Source organism: Parus major, chromosome 26 (assembly GCF_001522545.3).
Source record: "Parus major isolate Abel chromosome 26, Parus_major1.1, whole genome shotgun sequence".
In the NCBI taxonomy this organism is placed as follows: domain Eukaryota; kingdom Metazoa; phylum Chordata; class Aves; order Passeriformes; family Paridae; genus Parus; species Parus major.
In genome coordinates, this window is record NC_031795.1 from 1,519,811 (window position 1) to 1,537,313 (window position 17,503).

The following is a 17,503-nucleotide window of genomic DNA, read 5'->3' on the forward strand; positions in this document are numbered from 1 at the left end:
GTGGCCAGAGCCATCCATGGTCTCCAGGGTGCCCTTGGAAACCTCCCTGGAGCTTATCCCTTGTGATAACCCTGGCTGGTGATTCCTAACCAGCATCCATCCCTTGTGAGCACTGAGCTGGCTCCTAGCTAGCTCCTAAATTACCTGCCATGCTGCACAGGCTGTGGGAGGATGCTTAGAGCCTGGTCCCACATCAAAGACATTGTTCACCTTGAAGAGCTTTTTGCCAGTACCACAGCCAAATTCCCTGTTTGCTGCCTTAATATTTGCATCTTCCCCCAAGCACCAGTCCCTGTCTCTCTGCCAGAAACTGGGGGCTGACCAGGAAAGCCCAGCTGGGCCAGCAAGTGAGATCCAGTGGAAGCCCAGGAGTGAGCAGATGGTTCAGTCAGAGCACACTTACAAGAAGAGAATCCACTTGTTCATGCCCTCAATTTCATACAAGCTCTCAGTCTCTGACCCTCCTTCATCCGATGGCATCATACCTAGAGGGAATGACATGACAGGCTTTTCTTGGAGCCCTTGGGAAGAACATGTGGGAGGCAACCTCTTCCAGAAGTACACCAGGAAGAGCTTCCCCATCAGAAGAGAATAATCCCCACCAAACAGAGCCCTCCCAGGGAGTCAGCAACCAAGTTTGGGCAGAAGGTTTTGAGGGTCACCTGCAAATCAAGCATGGGGCATGAGAAACTCCTGCCCTGCAGGAAGAGCAGCAGCCCAGAGAGGGACAGCAGCAGGTACCCCAGCATGGAGAACACTGGGGTCAGTTGGGATTTGAGCAGAAGCTGAACAGAGCAGAGGCCACTGCTCTGGAAGAGGTGTTTTGTCCATCCCACTGTTTCCCAAGGCTCTTTGCACACATGCATCACTCAGCTTGAGGCATCAAAAGTGCTTTCACCAGGCAGGGTGAAAACAAGCAAACACTGTGGCTCTGTGCTAGAGCTCCCCAGGCTTTGCTGAACTTTTGGGTAGATGTCTGTATATCCACCTCCTCTGAGCCACTTCTAATCCCTTGAAATTGTCAAGTGATGGCAAGAAATCCATGATTTGCTAGCGTGAGAGCTCATGGCTCTGCACTGTATCCCTGCACACCAAGGGCACACACTCCTCATGGCCATTTTAAGTGCCTCTTGCCAAAGAAGATTCAGGCCTTGCAAATATTAAACCCTGTGGTTGAAGCAGAGATTTAGCATTGGGGATAAATTATTGCTAGTTTGGATCAGATTCAACCAAATTATTCAGGAAGTGTGAAATAAAGAGGAAGGAAATTGTCCTGCAGAAGCCAAAGCAGTTTGTTTCACGGGTTTTCAGGCAAAATGAGTCTTTGGGAGTCCTTCAGAGTTTCTCTCAGTGGTCAGCATTAGGAACCCGACCCTCACGCTAAGGGTCTGTGAGCAAGCAGAGCTGGTACCTTCTCCCCTGGCCCGATCACTGTCCATGACCTCTGCGTGGGTGATCCAGTCCATGTAGCCCCGCAGATCCTCCTCCAGCTGCTGCTTCTCCCGCAGCTTCTGGAACGTTCCCCGTGACTTGGCCTTCTCGCGCTCCTTGGTGAACTCTCTGGGACAAGGCAAGCGGCAGAGACTCAGGGGATGGTGTGGAGGTCAGGAACCACAGCTCTGTGCCAGGCCAGGCCCTGTAGGAAAGCCCTGCACTACCCTGCCACCAGCACTGCCACTACCCTACTCCAGTGACATTCCTCTTTCCTGGCCCACGATGCAAAGGCCATGGGGACCCATCACCTGGTGGCAGGCAGAGCTCCTTCCCCACCACTGCTGCTCTTTGGGAACTTCTCACTGCAGGCTGCTGCAGCTGGACAGCCCAACTGACACCTGGCCAGGGCTGTTCCCCAGTCCTGCTAAGCATCAGAGTGGGGTCTCACCCAGCTGGGGGGTGAAAACCTGCCCCAAGCTCTCCATATCTCATCACATGGCAGGAAAACAGGACACTTTTCATGGCAACATGGAAAGGACAGGTTTGCCAACGTCCTTGCCGACTCTTCCTGCTCTCTTTCAATTAATTTCTTTTTTCCTCTGGTGTCTGGCAGGACTGTAGACCTGCTGCCCAGCCATGCTGGTGTTGCCATGTGTTAGTAATAGGTCTCTGACACCGTAACAGTAATTTTCCTGATCTCAAACATAATTTGGCTGTATTTGCAAGAATATTTCAGAACCTTTACTGTGCCAGCAACTTACTCCAGGATCAGATGACCATAGTCCAGCTTGTCCTGCAGTTACAGTCAACTCTACACAAGCATCAGGTTCCTGTGGTTTATCTTGTGCTTTTAAACTTGTTTCAGTTATAATAACACCCCAATTTGTTTTAATGGTGCAGTGGCATGGTTCTTGTCATAAAAGAGGCCTAACAAATCCAAGTAATTAGGGTATAACTAATCCTGTGAACTAATAGAGATGAGGATTGTGATCTACTTACACAAACAAGGACTGAAACATATAAAAAATACCCTGATCCTACACAGACCCGAGGAGAAAAGCCCCCCTCACTTCCCAGGACAACACATATTTCCCAGTAACAAAGCTGGGATGCTAACATGGTAGGTTGAGTGTAAGATCTCAGGTTTTAACTGTGCTACTGGGGGGAATTAACACTAATTGAATTTGGCCTAGATTGTCATAACAGACTGATGACAGCTGATTGGTGTACTTGGACAAGACTGCTGAAGCACTAATTAGACTAACAATCTCTCCCTTGGGTCCCTCACACTCATCAGAGATGTTCTCCTTAGGCTGGCCATGAGAAAAGCGTGTGTGCTCACAGCTGGAGGTACCAGTGAGGAGTGTCCAGACCCAGAGCTGTGGAGTGAGTGCTCCCTGCTCAGCTCCATTTGCTGTGTGAGCTGGCACAACACACCACAGCCCACGTGCTCCAGGGCTGGGCTTGCTGACAGCTGCTTGTGCCACACGGAAAAGATTTCTGTGTTGAGAGTTGAGCTAAAACCTCTGAAAGCCTTGGACACCAACACAAAAAGTAACTCACAGATCAGTGTTTCTAAGTGGGGGAAAAAAAAAAAGAAAAGTGGGGGGGTGAGGAATGAGAGGGGGAAAAGAACAGAACTTTTCCAGGCTTTTTTCTTGTATAGTTCAAACTTTCTGCCTCTGCTGGCAGAAAGGATAGAGTGGCACTTACCCACTGAGCACACCCAGCACCAGGTTGAGCACAAAGAAGGAGCCAAGTAAGATTAGGCTGACAAAGTAGATCCAGGGCCATTCATTCCCCATGGCATCATTTACCTGGCAATGAGAGATGCAGGTGAAATATTCTGAAGGCACTGTCCTCCATCTGTTTCCCCTTAGAGCCCCTCAACAGCCTCTGGAAAAAGGAGTGTTTGTGATGGTGGCACATAAACCTGGCCCCAAGCCCTGGCTGCCTAGAACTCTGTGTCTGGTTTACATCCAGACCCAAACATTTTGGGGGCAGATTGAAACATCATCCCCAAGCCCCAGGCTCAGCACAACTGTCTCCCAAGGACTGCAAAGCATGGGCTGTGCTGGAGGAGCATCCATCAGTCATTGCTGTGCCTGGCCCATGCCCCCTCACGAAGGTGGGAGCTGGAGCAATCTCCTGCCTACCTGCAGGGCAAGGACAGCTTGCAGAGACATGAGTGGTGTGTTATGGGATGTGCATCACAGTAAGAATGTTGGTGGGGGCAGGGTGTCTTTCACTGGCAAAGACTGAGCCCTACCATGAGTCTTCTCTCAAGGAGAGAGCATCACCTGCACCAAGCTGGGCACCAAGTGCTGCAGCCTATCTGATGCCTTAGGATTTTAGCTTTTCGATTTTTCATATATTTGTAATACTGAAATTCTTTAGTGTATAACTCTAAACTCCACACACAGTGTGAGCTGCTGCTTTCCCATTTTGGTCAGACACAACAATTCCTCTCAAGGCCTGAGAATCAAGGACACCTCACTGCCTCAGGCCCCAAGAGATGGAAACAAAAGAGAGTTTGGGGAGAGCAAATTGGGGGTAAATTCCTTCATCACCTGAAGCTGGAATTGGAAGATTAACCCCCCAATTTGCAAATGGACCAAACTTATAAAAGTGTGAAACCCGTGACCCGTCGTCCATTTTTGGCTGTAGACATTGTCTGCCCTAATGCACCTGAAGGCCCTTCAATAAATAGAACCCTTTTTATTCCCTTAATTGTATCTGGCCTCTGTTTTTTAGGTATGCCCACAAGGCATCATACCCAGTAGAGAACTTCTGTCCAGCCCTCCATGGTGATGCACTGGTAGACAGTGAGCATGGCAAAGCCGAAGTTATCGAAGTGGGTGATGCCGTTGTTGGGTCCTGGCCAGCCGCTGCGGCACTCGGTGCCGTTGATGCTGCAGTGCCGCCCGTGGCCGGAGCTGGTGCACGGAGCTGGCTTCTCTGAGCCCACTGTGGCAATCACATCTGAGGGGTAAAGCCATGGTGTGAGCAGCAGCTCAGGCCAAACACAGCAGCCCACACTTCCCCTCCAGATGGGTCCCTTTCAGCACCCCTCACACCCAGCTGGGCGCTGTTTCAAACATCCCTCAGTCCCACCACACTCCCAGGCCTGATGATGGCAAGACCACACTTTCTGCTAAACACAGAGTCCCTGTGGTCTCACAGCAGCCACCCAGAGACAACTCTGCTGCATCCCCCCCACCACAGCTCCACCTGTCCCAAGGTAGTAGCAGGTCTTGTGCATCCTGCCCTTGAAGAGCTCCTGCCCCACGATGGCGTAGATGATGATCATGAAGAGGACCAGCAGGGCTATGTGCAGCAGGGGCACCATGGCTTTGATGATGGAGTTCAGGACGACCTGAAGGCCTGCACGAAAATGGAGAGGAGGTCAAATACTTCCTAACAAGCTTTGGGTGCGCCTTGTACCCCTGCCAGCCCACCAGCAAGCAGCCTTTGAAATGCCCCTTGCCAAGGGAAGAGAGGCACGGGTGGTGTGGGACTGAAATCTCTGAAGCAGGAAATCCTTTCTTCTACCCACCATGAAAGCTGGTGGAAGAGCACAACAGAGCCAGGCAGTGCTGAAGGCTGCTCCGTGCCCCTCCCTTTGTTCTGGTGCTCTCATCCTGGTTGTGTTCACATGAGTTATGGAAGAGGAAGATCCCTGCTCTGAGAAACCAGAGCGAGGTCCTGGCTCCCATCACACTGGCCACCCAAAGGTACTGCCACTGAGCCACAGGGGCAGCCAGGCTTTTGCCAACCTGCACATCCCCAGGGCTGACAACCACCAGCTGGAGGAGCAAGCAAGAACCCGAGCCTCCTCTACACCTACTTTGTGGCTGGGCTTCATCCAGCCACAACAAGAAACCTGTCCCATGGTTCCCACCCTGGCCAGGCCCAGAGGTTCCATCCACCCACCAGCCCTTCCTGATGGGCACCCAGCACGCACTCGGCACTCCGGACACCAGGCGCAGGGGTCTCAGCACACGGAACGCTCGCAGCGCCTTCACGTCAAAGCCGCCTTTTCCCCCCGAAGGCCCTCCCTGCTTCACATTGACCTGCTCCAGGGTCATGGTGATGAGCCTGAAAGGGCACAGGGAAGGAAGGAGGAGAAGCAGAAGGAAGGACAAGGAAAAGGAGAAGGGCATGAGGATGGAGACTGAGAAATCTGAGCTAAAGATTCAGAGCTCTGCAGGCAGCAAAGCAAGGCAGGACTGCCAGCCATGCTCAGCCTCACCCAGGGGGCAGCTCTTGGCAAGTCCAGCTCCTGGGCACAGCTCCACTGCTGACAGCCAGGGACCTCCCACCCCATGTGCAAACCCTGGAGGACACCATGCCACCCCCTTTCTCCAGGGCAAGGAGACCTACGAGGCATGAAGGAGTCAAGATGGGAAGAAATAAGAGTTAGAGAGGATCCCAGTGGATGTCAGAGCAGCAACAGGGGGTCCATAGGAGAAGGCCATGAACTTAGTGGAGGAGCTGTCCCCAAACACATTGCAGTCACCAGAAAAACTAGTCCCTGATTGGCTGTGGAAGAGGCCTGGCACAAGCAGAACAGCAGCAGCCTCCCCACTTTTCCTTACCCTAGAGTCACAATGGAAAAGTCGAGCACATTCCAGCCGTTTCGGAGGTAGGCATCCGTGTGGAAAAGAAAGCCATAGGCAATTATCTTGAGCATGGCCTCGATGGCAAAGAAGATGAGGAAGGCATATTCAATCTTCTCCTGGGGATTGCAAAGGCAAGCAGGAGAGAATGCTTCATTAGAACAGGCTGTCACCTCCCCTGGTATCCTCACCAGTGACTGTGGATCAGCCCCTGCTGCCACCCCATCTGTCCCCCCTACACACACCAAGCAGCTCCCTGGGGACAAGGGCTGGCATGCTGAGCCACCACATGCCACTCTCTGGCCTGCAGCATGTTCCCCACAGCCCTCTAATGGCCCCTGCCAGGACCCTGCCCTGAGACTGTGGTTCCTACAAACTGCTCCAGCCACCGAAGGTGCCTGTCCCAGGGCACTGCTCATCTCTGGCTCTCCTCCCTGCTGTTCACTCTCTCATTCCCCTCACAGCCTTCCTCCTACAGGCAGCACTGACACCTTCTCATCCTCTCCAGCTGAGGGCTTGCTGGGTCTGGAGTCCCCACAGTCACTGTGGGACAGGCCAGGTGTACCATGGCTTCTTTGCCTGGGATGATAAGGAAGCTGCCAGGGAACAGACGCCTTGGGCTCAGGACCTCCTGCTTAGTGCCAGACATTTGCCTGGCAAAGTGACCATCTAGAAATGGGCCTGGGACTCACTGGGCAGAGGTGCTGCACCCCCTCCCAGGCAGGACCTGACACCCCAAGCAGGGGTTTGGCACTGCCCTGCAGCTGCTGGGCCAGGGGAGCTCATCTGTCCCTGGAGCACAGCCAAGAGCTGCCTGTGCCCAGCTGGCTCTGCCTGTCACTGCCATCACTGCCCTTGCTGCCAATGCCCTTTCCAGACTGGGATTGAAAACCCTCTGAAGCAGCCAGGTGGATGGGGCTATTTATATTTCTGGTGCTCCCTGGTCCCTCTCCTCAGCCTATATCCCCTGAAGGACAAGGAGCATCACTGCTCAGGAGCTCCGGGGAATTGTCCTCAGAAAGGCAGAAACCTGTCTCTGAGACCAAACTGGGAGTGGATCTTCCCTGGGGAATGCTGTCATGCTGTGAGCACACCTTCCTCCTGGGGACCCCATGCCCTGCCAAATGGAAAATCCTCTTCTTTTATGAAGCCAGGGCTAGAGCTCGAGAGAGAAGCATTGCACTGCACTGAGTGTCCCCATATGACTGTCATAAACTGCCCTTCTCCATGCCTTTTGTTCCTGTACCACCAGCTCTGAACCTCCTCCTGAGCCTCCCAGTCCCAGCAGGGCCCTGCAGCTCCAGCCCACCCTAATTAAAAAGTTTTTTGTAGATGCACCAATGGTTTGAGCATGACACGTGCACAGACTGCCAGGGCAGGGAGCTGTGCTGCTGAAGTCTTTCTAAGCCCTTTGTAAACAAAGAATCCATAAAGGTGTTTCCCAGAGCTTGCAGCAACCATTTGCCACAAAACAGAGCAGCTCAGTGTCCTCCTATTCCCCTGGATGGAGGTGAATGAAATCCCACAGCTGTGAGGCAGAGAAGGGGACAGGGCAGGTAATGTATGGGAGCACATTTACAGCAATCTCATAGGATCCCTTCCTTTGGAAAACAAGATGAAAATGAGGTCTGGAGCCAATGAAGTTTCCTCTGAGTGGTGGGAAACCCTGGCACTGGGCTTGGGAAGGGCACAGTGGGAGGCAGGCAGGGTTTGGAACGGCTGCAGACCACAGTGAGGAAGAGACACATCAAGAAAAACACTTCTGCTCTCCACAATGGCCTCTGTCATACCACAGGAAGTACTTGGGATGGGAAGACATGCAGGAAAGAATTTGGGAGAGTTTTTGAATTGTTTGCATGGATTTTTTAGGAAAGGTAGTTAGAGCAGATCATCTCCAGAGGTCACTCCACCCCTAGCTGCTCTGCAATGCTGTGATTTTCCTGCCAGTGTCCAGCCACAGCTCCTCCTTTCCCACAAACAAGAGACCTCCCAGGGCTGCAGAGACAGGAACCAGAAAAGCCATAACCCCCCTACAGCAGCCAGGAGAGCACAGAGAGGCCAGGTCCTACAAGTTGTTCTCCACTGCATCTCCCTCACTGCCTATCCAGAGCTACTCAGGCCACACCAGCTCTCCCACTCCTGTTCCAACGTCTGTGAGACACCTTGGTGGCATTCCTGAGGGTTCTTCCTCGACTTGGTGTCTTAGGTCTGCTTGGTTTGAAAAGGCTTTGGTGGGTGCTACCAGCTCAGTCACCAAAAGCAGAAAGACTTGGCCACAGTAGGAACAAGAGCTCGGTGATTTCTGTCAGACCTGGGGTATGGAGAGCCCAGCTGGAAGAACAGAAATTTCAAGAAGCCACTGCCAGCCCGGCCTCCTGCAGGTCTGGAAGCAGAGGGGTCCCTTCCAAGGAAGCCTTGCTGTGGATCTGGGAGCCACAGGGCATGAGGACACCCTGTGTGATGGAGCAGGGTAAGGAGGCTGCAGTGCTGTTAGTGGCACTTGGGGTGAGTGAGGGGTGAGCTCTGCTGGCCCACCTAGAGGGGGAGATGAGAGGGGCCTGGCTCATCTGCCTAGCCAAAAGCCCAGGGTGACCACACAGTGGCCAAGCCACAAGCTGGGCAGGTGCCAGCCCTCACCAGTGGCCCCAGGCCAGAGTGAGGGGAAGGAGGGAGGCAGGGGGAGCTCACACAGCTGCATGTGCACCCCTCCAGGTGCCAGTACCAGAGCAGCAGCAGCAGTTTCTGCAGGTTTATCGAGTCTGGGCATGCAGACATGCAGGAGTGTTGCCCACTGTCACAGCCAGGTGAACTTTCCACTTTCCACAGGTGAAGACTCCAGGAGATCCAGGGTGACCCCAAGCTCTAGGAAAGCCACATGCAATCACAACCCTCCCGCAGCAAGTAACCCATTCCAACCTCCAGGCACAGGGCCCAAGAGCTCTTGAAAACCAGCAATGGACAGCAAACTCTGCTCAGGGACTGTGGGACACAAGTCATCTACCCAAAAGCAACTGTTGTGGTGTTCCTGAGATGCCCATGGCACAGCCCTGGGCTGACAGACATTCCACAGCACTCACAAGTAATTACAGCTCCCCAGAGCAGATGAAAAGCTGGGACTCCTGCATCAGACACCCATATTCCTGTCACTGAATTGTACCTGAGGCTTTGCTCAGGCTTTGCAAACACAGGAATCCCCTAACCCCAGGGCTGAGATGCAACCCAGAGTGCTGAGATTTTCAGAAACATATCCCTTGACATTAAACATTGTGCTACCTAAAATACCTAAAGCCATTATCCGTGACAGCAGCAGCATGCCTGCACAGAGGCCAATACCTGTGCTGTTTAAATTATCTTCTTGACAGTTTGAGCTCCAGCTCTGTCCCCCACTCCCTAGGCCCCATATCCTACCTGACACACCTACAAAGCCCACAGGACTCAGGACAGCTGCTTTTTGGTGGTCTGAAAGGGTGGTCTCCCTCCAAGCAGTCACCCTCAAGTCCCACGGATGTGGAAAAAACTTTAAACTGAAAAGAGAGTTGGCTTTAAATTGACAGACAGTACATTTAAATATTAGGGGAAAATTGTTCCCTGTGAGGGTGGGGAGGCCCTGGCACAGGTGCCCAGAGCAGCTGTGGCTGCCCCTGGATCCCTGGCAGTGTTCAGGGCCAGGATGGACAGGGCTTGGAGCACCCTGGGATAGTGGAAGGTGCCCATGGCAGGGGGTAGAAAGAGCCTCCTGAGCCAAACCATATGACAATTCTATGGTTCTATGAAAACCAGGCATCTCAGTGTGTGCAGCATGTCAAACACCACCCACCAGGGCTGCAGAAATGGCTCAACTATGAGAAATGAACTGTACTCTAAATTATTTCTTCACTGCTCATAAAGATAGGTCAGGCAGCCAGATCACCATCTGTATTTTCTTGGGTGAATCCCTGTGAATAACCTGCCTTGCTAAGCACACTCTGAAGCTGCTTGCTCCTGGAGTAAGGTTTCCAGTGAAAAACAGTGGGATTTGAAACTCTGGAAACTCAAGTAAAAGTGAAAATAAATGCTGTGAATTATTGAACAGGTTGAAAAGTCAAATTCATTTCATCAGGGTTGAAGAAAATATTTTGATTCTGTTAGAAAAAGACAAAATCAGATACAAACAGGATTTAAAAAAAACCCTTCTGGATCAAAATAAATCTAATATAGAAAGAATAATAATGTAATGTGTTGAAATTAAACAACTGTGCTTCTTCCAGGATAAAGCAAAATGGATTCTTTAAAAAATTTATGGTTATGGTTATTTAATTTCATTATTTTCCTTTTTATGGAATTTCATTCTTTCACACCCCCAAAAATGAGTTCTGATTAACCAAGCTTTCATGAAAATAATTCTGAATCTAATGTAAACTGTAACTGCAACTCATCCCTGGCTGGTCCTGGAAACAGAGTGTGGCTGCTCTGCAGGTTTCCCAATCTTGCAGGAAGGCAGTGGCAGCAGAGGTCTCCCAGGAATCCTCTCTTCCTGACACTCTCCTTGTGATGCCTTAGGATTTTAATTTTTATATTTTTCATGTATTTGTAATACTGAAATTCTTCAGTGTATAACTCTAAACTACACACACAGTGTGAGCTGCTGTTTTTTGGTCAGACACAACAATTCCTCTCAAGGCCTGAGAATCAAGGACACCTCACTGCCTCAGGCCCCAAGAGATGGAAACAAAAGAGAGTTTGGGGAGAGCAAACTGGGGGTAAATTCCTTCATTACCTGAAGCTGGAATTGCAAGATTAACCCTCAATTTGCAAATGGACCAAACTTATAGAAGTGTGAAACCCATGACCCATTGTCCATTTTTGGGCCCCTGGGGGCTTTGTCTGCCCCAATGCACCTGAAGACCCCTCAATAAATAGAACCCCTTTTTATTCTCTTAGTTGTATCTGCTCTCTGTGTTTAGGTAGCCCATCAAGGCATCATTTGTAAAGCTGTAAAGCAGAGTGGCTGTCCCTGCTCTGAGGGCTCTGAAGGAAGCTGGGGCTGGGCAGGTCCTGCACACCCCTCAGCAGTGAGCTCTGATGAGAGGGAACCTCAATCCTGCCCCCATAAACAACGTGGGGCAACGTCCTCACTGCCCTGACTCAGTTTCCCCTCATACATTTTGCCTTCTCAATAATTCCAATGTCTTTTTATAAACTCAACCTTCTCCAGAGAGGACTGGGCAATGAAGAGACAGAAAGAGGACAGGGAGAGATTAAACTCATCCCATCACCTCTCTGCTGCAGGAAAATGCCTCAACAAGCCTTTCTTCACTACCTGCATGTGCTAAGCATAGCCTGATGCCCCAGGTGATGGGTGCCTGGCTAAATTCTCAGCGGGGTTTGCTCCTACAAAGCCACCAGAACATGGTGCCAATGGGCCAGCAAGCAGGAATGAGAGAGCAGCAGCCTGGAACTACCTGGCTCTTGACACCTATTGGTGTGGCAACATCCCCCAGTAGGGTATAGCATAAGAAATGTAATATATAAGAAATAAAAAGAGATGGAATCTCATTTATGCAATGAATTTACATCACTTGGTCCTTGCCCATGGAAAAGGTCCTGGGGCAGTGTCAGCCCCTCTGGGAGCCCTGTGAGGCCAGTGCCACTTCACCCCCTCGTCCCCACACACACCTGGGCTTCCCCCAGCTCTGCCCTCACAGGTCTCACCCCAAGCCCCCTCCCCAAGGGAAGCCCCCGTCCCCACTGTCCCCATCTCCTGATTCCCAAGGTCAACCTGCCCCAGCTTTGCTTTGCCTCTTTCACCTCTCCCCTGAGATAACTGCACCCACCACAGCCTGCGATGTCCCCCTGGCCAGGGAGGAAACCAAAACCAGTCTGAGGGGTCAGAGCAGCCAGGAGGCTGAAGGAACACCCCAGGAACAAACCCTCCATGGGCATTTACCCTGAGGAGTACCAAAACCAGCAGAACATTTCATTAAAAGGGGGATTTAGATGTTTTGATTCAGTCATCATACTCAGTCTCTCAATGGAAATCAATGTGGATGGAATCACAGTGGGGATCTGAAGAGTAGAAAGGAATGGCAAACTAAAAATAGTGCAAACTGTTGATCTGGGTCACATCAAAACATCATATTGCAGGAAAACTGGAGCAACTGTGGAAGAATATGGAATGATGATTGGAAAGGCATAGGCTTTCTGCCTAATAGAAACAGGTTTTTTTTCCAACCTTAAATAAAAAGTAACAAAATTAAAATACAGTCTTGATAGGAAAGGTCAGAAAAATTTAGTCCAAAATGCTGAAACAAACTATTTGAGCCTTTCTGGAACAGGATGTTTATTTTTGAAAGTGTGATAAAAAGAATCATGAAATTTTTTCTTTTATCAGCATCAATTCTACCTTCCTATGTACTCCACACACGACCTGCCACCTTTGATTTCAACCCAGAGGTGATTTCAGCCCCTCTGAAAACCCATTTTGCAATCACTTCTTCCCACCCCTGCCTCCCTCTGACTGCAGCAGCTTTGGCTGGACCAACAGTGCCTGAGCCCCAGAGCAGCTCTTGGTACCTCACAGCCTCATCACACCAAGGCAGCAGCTCCACAGAGCCCTCGGGGCTGCAGGAAGGGTTCCTGGTGGAGACTGAGGCACAGAGAGCTGCCCTTATCTCTGATACCTGGCTCTGACATCCAAGAAAACTCTGAATTTCATATAACACCATGGAAACAACTGTTAAATAGAAAAGCTAAAAGTGTGTGTAAATTAGAGAGTTTTCTTCAAAGTGAAAAAGTTAAAGTTTAAACTAGTTTGGAGAACAGAAGACAAGATGAAAGATTTAGGGTGTTGTCTCTTGTCCTTCTTTCTTTTTCATCTTCTTCTTCTAGAAGTTTTTAGGTAATAGAAAGTGACTGAATAAAGAATGCCACAGTGCAGCACACAGGTCATTAGAACACTAAGAAAAATAATTTACATGTCTATTGTTAATTGGGTGAAAATAAAGATAAAAGAGCTGCATATTTTGAGGCCATTTTGTGCCATATGAGCCAATTTGAGCCAGGTGATAGTGAGTTGAACTTGTGCAGAAAGTCTGTGGAAGACCTACCAAGCCTTTTGATATATATTAATAAACACGAGAAACAAGAACCTAAGGAACTTTTGGAGTATCCTTCCTGACACAGAACTAAGATAAACAAAACTCCCTGTGAGGGAGTATCCCAGAAGAACTCAGCCTTGAAAAGACTGAGATGCAGCAACAGTTCCAACTGCTCCTTACCAGGCTGGAGTTGGCGATGTTGGTGTCATCCTCAGGCATGGGCAGGTAGATGGCCAGAGCAACGCAGTTGGCAAAGATGGTGAGGAGGATGATGATCTCGAAGGGTCTAAGGGGAAGTGTTAAGGAGTGCAGACAGGAAAGAAAAAGCAGGAATAATCCCACCCCTGCCCTGTCCTGCCTGGGTGGGTGTGGAGAACCAGCCCCACACAGGGGCAGAGCACAGAGTGCAGCCAGACCTCAGCCTTAGCACATCCTCAGGTGCTGCAGGGCCAGCACAGGACAAAGGGATGGGACAGGGAGCAGTTTCCCCCTCCTCATCCTTCAGTGAATCACCCTGAAGGCTCAGGAGCCCTTTGCAGAATGCAGCCACTGAACCTGAGCATCCCCTCCAGAGCAGGCAGGCCCCAGCTCCCTCTGCACTTTGCATCCATGAGGGAGACTCCTGCTGCTCCAGGCTCATGTGGGCTGCATGGCCCAGCTGAAGGTACCCAGGGGCAAGGCAGCTCATCCAGGGGCTCCTCTGGCAGAACATCCCCAGCTGTGCCTACAGCCTTGGTGGCCCAGTACAGGCAGGGTCACTCCTGTGACCGTCCCCAGGAGTGCCAGGGGCTGGGGGTGAACACAGCACTCAGCCTGAGGACTGTCCCACCCACTTCAAGATAGAAACTGTTCTGTTTGGGCCCTATGACATCTCAGAATGAAAGGGGTGACTATTTCCCCATGAAGACCCTGGGACAGGCACTTGGTCACTCCCAGGCTCCTGCTGCTGTCACTGCTTTGCTTGGGCCTTGAAACCTCTTGGACAAGCTTCAGTTCTCACCTTCCTGAACCCTCCAAGGAGCTCAGACTCTGTCTCCAGGGTCTCATTTGCAGCCAGGCTCTCCCTCAAAGATCCCCACTCTGTTTCCCCCAGTGTTCTCCCTTGAGGCTGCCTTGGGCTCTGGTGGCCAGTCCAGTATCACAGAGCAAGGGGCACCAGGGGAGCAGGGGATGCACACCAGCCTGAGTGCTGGCTAAGCGCTGTCAGGCGTGTCCTGGGCTCATCACAGGCGTTTTTTCCTTTTCTGGACCTTTCTATCCATCAACCTGATGACACTTTAAAAACTGAAGTCAGCTGGAAAAGCTTCTCTCCTTTGTGTCTGGGTAATGAGGCAGAGCCTGGGGGTTGGAGGCTTCCCTGGCTGCTTGGACAGGGTAAGACAAGCCCTCCTTGAAGGGTGACCTCGACTGGAGCTCCTGTAACTGGAGCTGGAATCCACTTGCTGCCTGTGATTCTGCGAGTCTGGCACAGTTATGAGGTAGCAGTGCAGTGGGAAAGATTGAACCTAGAAACAGACATGGAGATAACTGGGTACAGTGTCTCTGCCTCCTGCCACTGAGCCTCAGCATCCTCCTCATCTCCTTGTCTTGCAATCTAACTCCTTTCTGTCCAGCATGCTCCTACCACACAGCATCCAATCCTGCCTTGCAGCAGGAATTAGGCCTCTGTGTCTGCAGCTCTGTGGTCCTCCAGGGTCCCCAGAATCCTCACTCATCTGCCTTGAAGCTCTCCTGGCTACAAAATGACCTGAAATACCAGGGTGGTGTCACAAAGACATGTCCCAACAACTATCAGGCTGTTGGACTAATGGCTTGCACACAACACCCAGAAAGCTGCACAACATTCAGATTTCTTTGCTCTAATGAACATATTTTTTGAGATGAGAGCAAATTTCAGCACAAAAATGCCCTCTGCCTCAAGTCAGCCTTTCACCCACCCTGGGCTGAGTGGAGTGATGGAGTGATGGTCCCCACTATTCAACTGCTTGAAAAAGCCCCTGACTCTCTCCTGTGGCTCAGCTCTGACAGCAGCAGCTCCACAGCAGCGATGGGCCCAAGGAACAGGAATATGTTCTGCCACACAGCACCTCCAGCCCAGGTACCCCTAGAGAGGAGGGTCACAGCTAATCTCCCCTTGGCAGCCTGCATGTCCCTGCAGACCATAATAACCCACAGGAACTGGAACGAGCCGACCCTATCACGCCTCGCATGCCCTGATCCCTGAGTGAGGGCAGCCAGGTGCATCTGGGAATAAATACTGGAGAAACCTGATTCCCTGGATCATTTGTCCTGCACAGGTCAGAGCCACCTGCACATGCCACCTTTCTACTGGGGCACCCACTTGTCCCCTTCCAGAGCACTGATGTGGGGAAGACCCTCCCTGTGCTATGCCCTTGCTCTGGCATGTGCTGGCCCAGCTGGAAGAACGTGTTGGAGCATGCTGCAAGATGTAAGTCCTATTTCCAGCTCTCCCCCTGCCACTCAGGCATACACAAAGGCTCTTCCTTACTCAGTGTCCATTTAAGACACAGGCACAGTTCTCTTCCATGTGCCCATAGAACCATCATTTCTCTTGCCAGAGACACAGAAAATGCCAACTTTCCCCAATTTTGGCTCTGCTCCCACTCCATGGGGGACAGAGTTTGCAGTAAAGGAATGAGGTCTCAAACTGCAGCACTACCAGAGCTGTGGGCATGTCCTCATGCCTGCCAACTGGGCTTTGCACAAAGCAGCATCTCTGGGCATGGTTTTGGTATCCCTACAGCAACACAGCCAGCCTAAGATGACCAAGCCACCTCCTAGAGTAAATCCTGGTGGGATCATCCTGCCAAGGCCAGGAACACACAGATAAGGTTCGGCAAATGAAATAAGAAAAGTTGTGGTGAAGGAACTCGATTCTGATCCCCAGTCCATTGTTTTTTGCTTCAGCCCAAAAGTTTTGCTGAAATCAAAATGAAATATTTCATCTTCCACTCTCTTCCTTTACATAAAATACAGGTGAAGAAAGCAATAGTTCCTGTATGCATGGCAGAAACACGACATTTTGGTATTTCTGAGCTAGGATGCCCCAGTGAAAAGGTCAAAAAACAACACCCAAACTAAAACACTAAGCCAAAGGCACAAGGAAAGGTTATCCCTCTGAACACTATCACCCACAAAAAAGCCTTCGCCTGTGACAGAGTACCAGGGAGGGGTGGGAAAGGGAGCTGAGATTACAATGGTGTCAGCAAAGATTTGGGGGAGGCCCCCCACCAGGGCAGAGCACAGCTGTGGGATCAGGCAAATGGTGATACACACAAAGAGCCATCCCAAGCAATTCACCATGGTCTCGCTACCTACCCCCAAATTTATCTCCCCAGAGTATCACATCGTCCCCAGCCTGACCCCATCCCCACCCCAGGATGGGCACTGTGCCCTCTCCTGACACACTAAACCCCCTTCCCTCTCAACACTCTGTCCCCATTTCTCCCCAGCACCCAACACACACAACACATTGACTCCCACAAGTCCCTTGCCCCAGGCTGTCCCTGCCTGTCCCTGTCCCACCCCACAAAGGCCCCATGGCCCAGCCCACTCCTCAGCCCCAGCTTTCCCCACCAGCCTATTCATGCCCCAGTTAGCACAGCCATTGCCTTCACCAGTGCATCCTGCCAGGGCTCCCCGAGTGCCTCAGTGCATTCACAGGCCTGATGAGACAGCACAAGCCTGAAACAGGCTGACAGCTCTCGTGGTCCCAGCACCCCTGCCATGCTCCCAGGCACACACACACACTGCTCCCCAGCCCCTGCAGCCACAGGATACTTCCACTCCACGATGCTGATGCACGCCTTCCGCAGAGGGTTTTCCAGGGTTAAGCAGAACAGGGCTCTGGGTGGACGAGGAGCTATTGGTGGTACCGGCTTCTTGGACTTCTCCTTCTGTTGCCTCTTCTTCACGTCACCCTGGGGAGAAGCAGGCTCCATGGTGTTGCTCCCCTAGCTGTCTGTTCCCCTCCTGCCCTGCAGTGGAGCCCCCCTTCCCCAGGTCCCAGCCAGCTGGAGCTCCTCTGGGTCTCTGTCTCCTCCGTGCAGCAGGGGAGGTGGTGGGGGAGTGGGGGCTGGAGCCTGCACTCGCATGTACAAACACACAAAGCATGAGTTTAAATTTAGATCCCAGCCTGGCTCTGGGTGCTGTCCCAGCTCCTGAGGCAGCAGAAGGGCCCCTGCAGCTGTTCCCTCTTTACCCAGCACATGGGGAGTTGGGCGAGTGCTTGGCGTGCCACTGGCTGGGCTGGGGGTAGGACAGGCTGCCCGGGCTGGGCAGTCTCTGACAGAGAAGCTCCTGTGTCCCAGGGCAGCTCTGTCCCCAGCTTGCCCACCTGCACTGGGAAGAGCC

At 51.6% G+C, this 17,503-nt stretch overlaps 1 protein-coding gene across 1 annotated transcript in view; it reads right to left on the reverse strand.

Annotated features, from left to right (window-relative positions):
* CACNA1S (calcium voltage-gated channel subunit alpha1 S) overlaps positions 1 to 17,191 on the reverse strand; it is a 43,884-nt gene extending 26,693 nt beyond the window's left edge. Inside the window, exons 1-9 of the mRNA XM_015650408.2 lie at positions 16,931 to 17,191; positions 13,310 to 13,415; positions 6,033 to 6,172; positions 5,399 to 5,532; positions 4,666 to 4,818; positions 4,211 to 4,416; positions 3,148 to 3,251; positions 1,412 to 1,560; positions 402 to 485 (exon numbers count right to left, since the gene is read on the reverse strand). Of these exons, the coding sequence (XP_015505894.1) occupies positions 402 to 485; positions 1,412 to 1,560; positions 3,148 to 3,251; positions 4,211 to 4,416; positions 4,666 to 4,818; positions 5,399 to 5,532; positions 6,033 to 6,172; positions 13,310 to 13,415; positions 16,931 to 17,091 (1,237 nt within the window). The 5' untranslated portion in view covers positions 17,092 to 17,191. The remainder of the gene's footprint in view (positions 1 to 401; positions 486 to 1,411; positions 1,561 to 3,147; positions 3,252 to 4,210; positions 4,417 to 4,665; positions 4,819 to 5,398; positions 5,533 to 6,032; positions 6,173 to 13,309; positions 13,416 to 16,930) is intronic.
* Positions 17,192 to 17,503: the final 312 nt, after the last annotated feature.